This window comes from Ursus maritimus, unplaced genomic scaffold (genome assembly GCF_017311325.1).
Source record: "Ursus maritimus isolate PB19 unplaced genomic scaffold, ASM1731132v1 scaffold_1, whole genome shotgun sequence".
NCBI classification, from domain to species: Eukaryota; Metazoa; Chordata; class Mammalia; order Carnivora; family Ursidae; genus Ursus; species Ursus maritimus.
The window spans coordinates 52,168,090-52,180,345 of NW_024423343.1; the positions used below are offsets into that span (position 1 = coordinate 52,168,090).

Here is a 12,256-nt window from a genome sequence, read left to right on the forward strand (position 1 = left end):
TGGGGTTTTCTTTTCATCTTATACCTTTTTAATTTGTGTCACGGACCTGTTTTGCCTCACCATCAGGATATATCTGATTAGTTACCGAACAGCCTTTCAAACTTAGCTTTGACAGAATGGTTTTGAGAGGATGTTAGTTAATGCTTTTGGCTGTTCGGGAGGTGTATTGATTTTTAAATCAAGAAAGCTCATTGCTTCCCTAGCCTCTTAGAAAGCCTTTGTAACATTTTTTTTTAGCCTATTTACCAGAACACAGGCAAACATATTCTTACTTAATTGTATTTGGAGACTTCCACCAATAACTTTTAAAGCTACATCCATCAGTATCAGCAAGTAGTCTTTGCTTACTGGTATGGCATTTTTTTTCCTCCTAAGGTATGAAGAATTCTATTTTTTTTTTTAAGATATTCCTCAGACTTACTTTGGCACTGAATTTTATGTTATGGAAATTTAATCTTGAAGGCAAAGTTTTGGGGGCTGTTTTCAAGTCACTATTTTAAAAACAAAAGGAAAGGTCGAAAATAAAGTGCCTATCTTCTATCTCAGATTATCCTTTCCTTCAAACTGAAGGATGGATAGGTCTCCTTCCAATGTATAATAGGATAATCACTTCTCATGATCTATCCTCAAATGAATCTCTATCTTCTTGAATATTTTGCACATCTATTGAAAAACGATTCTTTAGTCCATATTCCTGAAATAATTTCTTTTTTTATTTCACCCTGAGAAGACACAATACTAAATAACACAGGAGAGAGCTGACCTATTTCGTTTAATTTCTCTTGGTGAATCCAGTTTCTGTTCCCATCACTGTGAAGCAGGTACTCCAACTTTGTTAGTGGGACTTTTTTGGCGGGGGGGGCAAGGGGTGGCATACTTCATTGTCAACTATGCATATGTTAGGCTATTTGTTTTTGAAATACGAATATACCTTGTTGAGAAATATAAATACTTGGAGGTCGTAACTTTTCCACAGGAAAAAAAATATTAGTAGGATTTATCATTTTATTACTTCTTGCTATTGAAATTCACAGTAGAGTGAAATTCTTATTAATTTCCTAAAAGATTCCACATAGTTTTCATTTTTCTTAAAAATTTTCTAATTTTTTTTTTGCATTCTCTCATACGGACATCTAACAACTTCTAAGAATTTTTTGGTTACCTTATCTTTGACAAGCATTATAGATCTTTCATATCTGTATGCATCCATTGGCCAAAAAATATTATAGTCATAGGAACCATCAAATCTTGAAGATAAAATAAAAAGCTTTCAAGAACTTTCTTCACATCCTGATGGAAAAACACCTCTCTCTCAGTGGTTTCCAGTCACGTCTAAACATTCGCTTGTTTGAGAATGGAAACAAAGAAAAGCATTGGGTTTTTTAGGAGATACAACTCAGCTCATTACCGTAATGCTTTTTCCCTATGTTGAGAGCAGCAGTTGGAATTGGAGAGTGGTCTGGGCTTCCTTAATAACCCATTAACCGATTAGACGTTTCAAAATGCACTGTTTAACCTGAATATGGGTAATATGCAATTGAATTTGGTTAGCTTACTCATCTGTTGTTTGAATAGGAACATCAACACCCAAAACTGTTGCGGACATAAACTGAAAGTCTTACTTGTTAAAGTGAACTTTCTGAAATGCTCTTTGATGTGGCTTCTTAAATTAGCCGGCGGCATAACTACAGCGTTGCTGCATCACTCTTAATCCCTGGCAGCATGGAAAATCACCAGGCATGTGGAGCCGCCAGGAAAATGGAACATTTGCATTTGTACTGACCATACTTGCTACATACAAGGCTCTACTGTCAGAATTAGACGTGCGGCTTCAGTAAGGTACACAGGTCTAATCTTGTGGCATCTCCCATTAACAAAATAACTACTGTCTAAAAAAAGAACTTGAAACTTCTTCCTTTTACTCAGAATAGTTTTAAAATTATCTGTCAGAAGTTTTCAACTGGTTTTCCACTGAAGAGAGGGAAGTGGTGAAACCACCCAATCGCTTGCTTTTTGCTTTTACCATTTGGTAAATTTTTAAAATTCTAGAAGTGTTATAAATGAAAAACATTATTTTCTTGTGGTATCTTCATAACTGATAGATCATGGAACAAATCTGTACTTATTTAAAAAATCAGGAGAAGTAACTCATATTCATTTTGCTAATCACTAAGTGCCAAGCCAACCACACCACGCAGAAACCGTCTGGGAAGGCTTCCGTGCGAGCCGCACCTAGCACTTAGCCGTCATCCTCAGAGAATTTCTGAAATGCAGATCACTTTCTCCTTGGGGTTGTGACGATCATAGTAGTTCTGACATCCACTTGTTGTCTTGGTACTTGGTAGTTGAAGAACATCCTCTGTAGAAATCTCACAGGTCACTTTGAAAGCTGAGGAACACGCGCCTTACTTTCAGCTGCTGTACGATTCGGAACTCAGTATCAGCTTTCCTAATGATGGAATAGTGTCATTATTTTTACATATTTGTTACAGCTTTTTTTTAAGATTTTATTTATTTATTCGACAGAGATAGAGACAGCCAGCGAGAGAGGGAACACAAGCAGGGGGAGTGGGAGAGGAAGAAGCAGGCTCACAGCGGAGGAGCCTGATGTGGGGCTCGATCCCATAACGCCGGGATCACGCCCTGAGCCGAAGGCAGATGCTTAACCGCTGAGCCACCCAGGCGCCCCTATTTGTTACAGTTTTACAAGTAAATTACCTGAATCACAGTTGTCTCAAGACAACCAAAATGTCTTTGGGAATTTTCTGTGGTAAACGTTGTGGTTTTTTTCCCATTCTCCCACCTGATTTTTTAAAAGTACTTAAACACTCTGAAAAGACCTTATTTATTACTTTAGATATACAGGTCTCTTCAACTACAATGTTGTATTTTATTTTGTGACTGCTTGCTTTTCATTGTATGTCCAGTTCCTAAAACAGTGAATGATTAGCCACTTTTTTATAACTTTTGGTAAATCAATGAGTTTTTAAGAAAATATAGTGTTTGTGAAAATTGAAAATCATGCCTTTATAAAAGTATGATGTGTTGGAAAAGGAGCAAAAATTTCCAAGTACTGAACTAAGTTGGTATGAAACACTTAACCTCTAAAAATGTTGCATCTTTTAACCATGAGAGTGATCTAGAAAGGGGACGGTATTTTATGGCAGAAACACACATCTCTTAGCATTGTATGTTCTTTTTATTCTTCCCAAAATAAAACCAAGATGGAATTTCTCCAAAAACCACTGGAAAATGCAGTTCAGTTTTTCTTTCCAAATAGATCTTCAAAATAGATCACCGGGTGTTTTTCCTTACTTAGTCATCCTTTTTGTCAATGGAATATACAATCTTGTTTGATGAATCTCAGAACGTTTCAAAGAGGGTCTGACAATATGGAATTTGAGTGACAGATATCGAGCCTTCAAAATTTATTTAAACAGAAGGAGGAGTGGATGACAGTCTAATCTGTGCTCTACTCTGATTGGTTGCTTCAAATCTCTGGGCTGACTCCACTCCTATTTTCGATAGAGACTACTGACTCTCACTTAGGGAGAGTCTGGAAAGAGATCCTGGGATCCCATTTCATTTCTACAGCAATCACATACTGCTAATTGTTAACCAGCCTCAAAATACTCCACAGCCTACCATATTTTGATAAAGAAGTAGTAGTAGTAGTAGTAGTAGTAGTAGTAGTAATAGTAGTAGTAATAGCTTTACTGGGTCTGAGACAAAGATATAATGTGGCCTGTTGCCTATTATTTCCTTAAGCGTGTGTTGTTTTATTGTAGCCTTTATACCAGCTCTGAATGACTGACTGACTTTCTAGTGAGGAATGGTAACCCATGGCTATCGGGACACAGATGTTTTGATTAGCAAGGCACAGCCAGTGTGTGGTTCTAGCAAAGAGCTGGAGGTACTTGGGGGAAGCACCTTTGCAGACATATGGCTCCCGGCTGAATCAACGATCTGTGGAGAGAGTGGCATGCCATTTGTCTTCCTTTCAGTGACAATGATGGCATCCATGTGGCCCCCTGTCAGGGTGCTCTGGGTAGGAGAAGCTGTGTCGGTAGGCAAGTCTGTGCTTGTACACATTTAGGTGCAAAAATGCAGTTCTCGTGGTAGCGTGCGGTTCCCGTGTAATGTTCCATGCAGCTTACTTTTACTGAGCCTTCTGAAATCCAAAACAGTACTAAGCTGTGTGGTTGAGGTGCCATTGCCAATAATATGCAGTTGTTTCTATCTCTTGATCTTTGAGAAAAGAGATGGGTCTTTGTGATAGCTGTGTCTGTTTTGTTTCTATTTAAGTTTTCGAGGATTTGAAAAAAGTAAAACGATAATATTAAGGCATGTGGTCAGAGTATTTAAATATAAAAGGCAAAACCTTTTTTGAAGTAACTCAGAGAAATTACTCTTCAATGATATAGCTATCACTTTTAAATGTGTCACTTTATGAATATTTGAGGTCTTAATGAGACCCTATTGTCACATTCTTTTCCATAAATCTGATAGTGGAAAAGGAAGGGATGAAAACTAGTCATTCTTTTCGTACTACTGTAATTTGGTAATATTGCACTTTAAAAAATGATGCTTTGCCAAACTTCCAGATAGCCCTGAGTCACAAGGGTTTAGTCGTCGAGGTCCTCTTTACAGGAGATCAACGGCGGGTGTAAATGATGACCGTCCCCGGCTGTGTGTAATCTCTAAGTAGTCCCTCTCGTAAGCATTTTATTCTGTGAGCAAGCCCAACAGTTACAATGGGGAAAGAGGACAGGACAGCCGCAATCTTTATTTCTGGCTCTCCTGACGTTGCACAAGAAGAAATGGGCTTATTCTAAGAGTGACAAAAATGGATCAGAAAGAGAAACACCCAGACCCACCTCCCAGGAAACTTACTTACACACCAAGTGGGCTTATGTGTAGTTGGACTAGGCAGCTGTCCTCCAGGCTACAGAGGGGCTAGAAACACCCATCCTTTCTTCAGATCTCACCCCTGCCAGCAGCGCCACATACACTACCAGTCACCCCTGCTCAGTGCTCCGTTTGCTGGGAACAGTGTGGGGAGAGATTCCCACCTGAGTTTGAATCCTGGCTTCAGACCTTCAGACTCAGGGTGACAAGATATTAAAACTCTCAAAGCCTTGGAGTCTTCATTTGTAAAAGACGATACTAATCATATCTGCCTCGGGTGAGGGTGGAGACTCCACTGAAGAATCCCTTAGTGTAATTCCTGGCACATGGAAGAGCTCTGTAAATCTAAGCTGCTCTTATTATGATGTTTATTATTGTTATTCCACAGCTAAAAAAGGAGTTGAAAGGCCAATACCCCTGGGATGAAACACATCGACGTCACTGGTAAAGGGAGGGTCCTGGGTGCTTAAAATGTGAGAAAATCAGAAAACGGAGTAAAAGCCCTAAGTAGAGGCGGGGCAAAGGAGACAGACCTTTATGTGCTTTCGCAGGCCTCATTATTTTGCTTAAAGGTCACTTCTTTTCCCCAGCCCCAGTTAAATACAGTTTATACTGTTTTTTCATTTGTTAACTTTTACAATTATAAATATGTCCTAATGTTGGACTCATCCTACGCCATCTAGTCTGGAATAATATCTGACATATTAGGCCTCCAGAAATGTTTGTTGGATCACTGACTTTTAAACTTTAAAAATCAAAAACCTGATTTCTATTTCTGTTTAATAGAAAAGCTCGTACTGCCCGTTATGGTATAACAAGGGCTTACCAAAGGCCTTTCAGTACGCGGGTTAAAACAGAGGGCTGAGTTTAAGATGACATTTCTCTGCCTTTAAGAACAGCGCAGACGCCGAGCCATTTAACCACAGAGGAGATGACCTTGAATTACCTGCTTGAGCGGCCTCTTTCGTGTTTTAATTGGGTGGTGCTTCCGTTTACTCCGATACCCAGCCACACTGGATGGCTAGGGAAATAACATTTAAGACTCTTACAAGAATATAAATTGAATATCAGGCCTCTCGAAAATTACTGAGGTAGTAGGAAGGTTGTGTTTCTAAGTTCTTTGCCTCAAACCTAAACGTCATGTAGCATGAAGCCGTTTGATCCTGTAGCCCCTGCGTTGGTTTCTCTCCCCACCCTTAGCGTCGCTCCGGCCTTTAGTGAGCTGCTGCGGTGTGGCTTTTCCCGTGGCTAAGTTTTATTTGCAGCTGCATATTTTTACGTGATTGCTTACACTGCAAAGCTGTAAATTACTTTCTGGTATGTTCGATGACAAGAACACTTTTTAAAAATCCACACAGATTTGTGATTCCATCATCTTGGTGAAGCCACCAAGGATACCTGTTTGTTCTTATTCTCATATTGAAAATATGAGAGATGGTGTGATAAGGCCAGCTTCATTAATTCATTTATAAGTACTATAATATAATAGTTAATTTGTCCATACATAGCCTCCAATTATCTCCTCAATTCCTGGTAATAGCCACAACCCCATCTTTCATTTTTATTACCTCCCAGTTAATTGCACTAATAGGTTTTGCTTTTCATTTCTACATGATTTTCATTAGAAAAAGTGGCAAGTGTTAAGTCTTGCTGCTTTTTAGTTAGTAAGCATTGCAGGCTTTTTAATCAGAGACGAACAAGGAAAATGAATTTTTAAAAAATTTCGTGTAAATGTGCTTGCTAGCCTCAAAATTCCAGATGACTACTTCTAACTTTTACTTTTTTAGAAAAGAAGAGGCTTATTTGGGACCAATAAATTCTGCCAGGTAAGGAATATTGGTAGCTAGAAGTACATGGGTTTTTTTTTTCCTTAAAAAAACAAAACAAAACAAAACTTCTCTAGCATTATTTACCAATGAATCACAATTTTCTCAGTCCATAGGTAGCTTTCTTGTGTAATCTGAATGAACATGAGCTAATTTAATGAGTATTTACAAGGCACTTGTTCATTTAAAAGTGATATAAACATTTTAATAGAGATGTTTGAAAACGCTTGTTTATTTTTAATAATCAAATGTCTGTGAGAAAGCCAACTGACTCTTTAAGAAAACTCTAACTGTCGTTAATTGCAATATCTCCAATAATTTTCCTGAGTATTCTACATGTGAAATCATTATGATATGTGTATATAGTTTTGACTGGAGTAAATTGAATCACTTGCATATATCACATTTTAGGATTTATGAAAATGTTTTTATTCACCCTGAATGTTTTATTCACCCTAAAAACTGGTGATTGAATAAAAGAATTACCATTAACTTAGTTCTACATATCTCATTATAGTTACAGAGGACTGACACGCATTACTAGGAGAAAAAAATATGTTAGTATAAATTAACATCATAGTTATTATTTTCATCTAAGTTGTAGAGTATTATAGGACTGCTAAGAAAAGTATTCTATCACTTAATACTTTTTTTTTAAAGATTTTATTTATTTATTTATTTATTTGAGAGAGAGACTGAGATAGAGAGAGAGAGAGAGACAGAGATACAGCAGGAGCAGGGAGGAGAGGGAGAAGAAGGCTCCCTCTGAAGAAGGAGCCCAAACCAAAGCAGGGCTCCACCCCCAGGACCCTGAGATCACGACCTGAGGCAAAGGCAGATGCTTAACCGACTGAGCCACCAGGCGCCCCTCACATGACACTTTAAAAAGGGAGAGAGAGAGAGATCTGAAAACCTCTATATTCCTCCATGTCTGGATCCCCCTGAAATGACTGAGGTACCTGTAGTTACTGTGTCAGATGGCAAACACTCCAATTATCAGCTAGATCATGTCTGTTTCATGGTATCAGCTGAGTTGGCAAGTGGAGCAATCTTTTTTAGACAATTTCAAGTTTTCTTTCAACTAACTCGGGTTCCCCGAAATGACATGTGAATAAGAAATGTAATCATAGAATCCTGTGATAAACAGCGGAGAAGGACAAAAGAGATACAGACAGAGGGAAAAAAGTGGATCTTTTCCTGAAATAGCTGTAAAGAAAAAAAAAAAGAATCAAATGGAAAATAGAGAAAATCTATTCCAAGTGAGAAACATAGAGGATAAAATTTTTACATGATTTGTGGTAAGTTGTTCAAAGGATAAAAGGCAGCAAGAGTTAATGACAGGTGACAAGGAATGAGGTGAAAGGGCTGTGTTGATTTACTTGATTTTATAAGGATGGCTGGGATTATGCATATAAAGTAGAGAAGCCAATTCTTGTAAGAGTTTTTTGAAGGAACTTCTTAGTTACTTTTCGGAGAGCAGATGGCTGGGAACTTGCCTTTGTATCTGGAGTGCTCCTCCACAATTCACCTCCCAGCCTTGGGAACACTCGGGGATATTTTCAGGCTGATGTGGTGCGAATGTGAGATTTAAGTAGAATAAAGTTGTATTAGGAGTTATTTAAAAAATTTTATAGTCAGGTAACAATTTTAAAAATCTTGTAAGAGGAATGTTTATATTCTAGTTCATGTTGGAGCTGTCAGCAGATGTCTTGGTTTACTAAAACTTTGGAACTAGATTATTTTAGATATGCCTTTGCCTATGTTTCTATATTGTGGTGTGGGAACACGAAGAATATATTCATTTTTTTTAGATAATGAAAGCTTTCATTTTTAATGTTAATTTTCAGTCTTTTTTAAAATGAGTAATAGGGAAGAAGACATTAAACCTATGATTTCATGAATATTATTGCTCTGTTTTTAAAAAGCCAATTTTAGTTTGATTTAAAGAAAAAATAAGTAAATAATAATAACACAATATATGAATATGGCAAAAATAATAATAGCAGCTTGCAGGAAACTGGTGTTTGGGAAATATTCATATAACTTTATCCCATGTAGTTCACACATAACCAGTAAGTATTTTTCAGAGCCTGAGAACAGAAAATATCTCAATAAAATGCTCTCATTTTGTAACTTTGCAAAACAATGTACTTTTTTCATCTGCCAATATAGTCAGGCTGTTTTATTTTTAAACCTTTTCAAACTGCTTTGCCATCTCTAGTAACAATCAGAAAGTATAGTTTCAAGTTTTGCAAAGGGATGAATGAGACGTAAGTGTACACATTTGTGAGTAAACTAAACAACTGAACTAGTTTTATTTTCTGAACTTTTGAGATTTTCTTTGCCCATGGAGCGTTTTTTAAATGCTCACTAAGTACACTTAACACATCGATTATGACCTTGAACTAAAGAAATCCCCAGATTTTCCAGTAAGGATATTTTTACAGTTAGTAGTTAAACATAATACTCTTAACAATTTTCTTTCTTTTTTGTATTTTACGTTATCACATTTAGAATCGACTTTTTGGGAGTATATGTAGTTCTAAAAATTTTAACATGTAAATTTGTGTAACCACCACTGCCATCAGGATACAGAATAGTCTGTCACTCCAGAACATTCCCCTCTTCAAAGTTTTGTCCTGTATAGTGAGAATACATTGTCCTGTCATCTCTCTTAAACTCATAACAAAAAAAAATAATCTACACTACTGTTCACTATGTCTGTAATCCACCCTCTTTTCTAATGTACTTAAGTTCTTCTAATTGCTAATTTTATACTTTGTTGATTTATACTCCTGATCAGAGATAGTATTTTTGTCCTTTCTACCAAATATCATCAACTAATCCACTCCTAAATTCCAACCTCAGGAGATTTCCTACATGATGGTTGTCAGTGGATCTGCCCTTGTTCATGTTACATGTGTTTATAAGTAATGCTTTGTTCATCATCTGCATTGTTTTTTGAACTGCCAGTTGTCTGATGTTAATGCTGGAGATTATCTGGAGTACGCAAGAGACTCACTGCTCTGTCTCTCTTTTTATAGGCTCTGCAGATAGTGTTCTTTCTTTTTCCAAGTATTTTCATGGCATTATGCCATAGTTTTTCTGTGGTTGAGTATTTTCATCACCGTATATTTCTCTGGATATGTATCGAACATGCAAACCAAAGGAAGGAAAGTCACAGGTTATAAGTCAAAACTTTACTTTTTTCTAAAATTTAGATTCAGATAGCCAACATATAGTACATCATTAGTGTTCAATAATTCATCAGTTGCATATAACACCCAGTGCTCATCACATCACGTGCCCTCCTTAATGTCCATCACCCAATTGACCCATCCCCCACCTACCTCTCCTCCAGCAACTCTCAGTTTGCTTCCTATAGTTAAGAGTCTCTCATGGTTCGTCTCCCTCTCTGATGACTTCCCATTCAGTTTCCCCTCCCTTCCCCTATGATCCTCTACATTGTTTCTTATATTTCCCATATGAGTGAGATCATATGATAATTGTCTTTCTCTGATTGACTTATTTCACTCAGCATAATACCCTCCAGTTCCATCCACATCAATGTAAATGGTAAGTATTCATCCTTTCTGATGACTGAGTAGTATTCCATTCCATATATATATTCCACAGTTTGGCTATTGTGGAATTGCTGCTATGGATATTGGGGTGCAGGTGCCCCTTCAGATCACTACATTTGTATCTATGGGTAAATACCTAGTAGTGTAATTGTTGGGTCATAGGTAGCTCTATTTTTAACTTCTTGAGGAACCTCTATACTGTTTTCCAGAGGGGCTGTACCAGCTTGCTTTCCCACCAGCAGTGTAAGAGTGTTCCCCTTTCTCCGCATCCTCACCAACATTTGTTGTTTCCTGACTTGTTAATTTTAGCCCTTCTGACTGGTGAGAGGTGGTAGCTCATTGTGGTTTTGTTGTATTTTCCTGATAGCAAGTGATGTGGAGCATTTTTTTGTGTGTCTGTTGGCCATTTGGATGTCTTCTTTGGACAAATGTCTGTTCATGTCTCCTGCCCATTTCTCGACTGCATTCTTTGTTTTTTGGGTGTTGAGTTTGATAAGGTCTTTATAGATCGTGGATACTAGCCCTTTATCTGATATGTCATTTGTGTATATCTTCTCCCATTCTGTAGGTTGCCTTCTAGGTTTGTTGAATGTTTCCTTTGCTGTGCAGAGGCATTTTATCTTGATGAAGTCCCAATAGTGCATTTTTGCTTTTGTTTCCCTTGCCTTTGGAAACATGTGTAGCAAGATGTTGCTGCAGCCGAGGTCATAGAGGTTGCTGCCTGAGTTCTCCTCTAGGACTTTGATAGACTCCTGTCTCACATTTAGGTCTTTCCTCCATTTTGAGAATATTTTTGTGTCTGGTATAAGGAAATGGTCTGGTTTCATTCTTCTGCATGTGGCTGTCCAATTTTCCCAACACCATTTGTTGAAGAGACTGTCCTTTTTTCATTGGAGATTCTTTTCTGCTTTGTCGAAGATTAGTTGACCACAGAATTGAGGAGCCGTTTCTGGGCTCTCTGTTCTGTTCCATTGATCTATGTGTCTGTTTTTGTGCCAGTACCATGCTGTCTTGATGATTACAGCTTTGTAATATATCTTGAAGTCTGGCATTGTGATTCCACCAGCTTTGGTTTTCTTTTTCAACATTCCTGTGGCTATTCGGGGTCTTTTCTGGTTCCATACAAATTTTAGGATTACTCTATATAGATTACTCTGGGTAGCATAGACATTTTAACAATATTTATTCTTCTAATCCATGAGCATGGAATGTTTTTCCATTTCTTAGTGTCTTACTCAATTTCTTTCATAAATGTTCTGTAGTTTTTAGAGTATACATCTTTTACCTCTTTGGTTAGGTTTATTCCTAGGTATCCAGTGGTTTTTGGTGCAGTTGTAAATGGGATCAGCTCCTTAATTTCTCTTTCTTCTTTCTCATTGTTAGTGGATAGAAATGCAACTGATTTCTGTGCATTGATTTCATATCCTGCCATGTTACTAAATTGCTGTATGAGTTCTAGCAATTTTGGGGTGGAGTCTTTTGTATCATGTCATCTGCAGAGAGTGAGAGTTTGACTTCTTTGCCAATTTGAATGCCTTTTATTTCTTTCTGTTGTCTGATTATAAAAGAAAGGGCAAGAACCATATGATCCTCTCAATTGATGTAGAAAAATCATTTGACAAAATACAGCATCATTTCTTGATTGAAACTCTCCACAGTGTAGAGATAGAGGGAACATACCTTAATATCATAAAAGCCATCTATGAAAAGCCCACAGCAAATACCATTCTCTGTGGGAAAAACTGAGAACTTTTCCTCTGAAGTCAGGAACATGACAGGGATGCCCACTCTCACCACTGTTGTTCAACATAGTACTAGAAGTACAGAAGTCCTAGCCTCAACAATCAGACAACAAAAGTCAAAACTTCACTTGATCAATATCTAGACAAAGGTTTCATGTTAATCTGCTATGGGTATTTGAGTGTACAATTGTGACAT

General features: G+C 37.5%; 1 protein-coding gene across 3 annotated transcripts in view; it reads left to right on the forward strand.

Moving 5' to 3' along the window:
* Nucleotides 1–12,256, forward strand: part of ZNF385B (zinc finger protein 385B) — a 294,766-nt gene that overhangs the window by 225,886 nt on the left and 56,624 nt on the right. The window contains exon 3 of one of the 3 annotated variants that reach the window (XM_040643318.1): nucleotides 6,696–6,734. The exons of the other annotated variants lie outside the window; for them this stretch is intronic. Coding sequence (XP_040499252.1) covers nucleotides 6,696–6,734 — 39 coding nt within the window. The remainder of the gene's footprint in view (nucleotides 1–6,695; nucleotides 6,735–12,256) is intronic. 3 annotated transcript variants of the gene reach the window in all.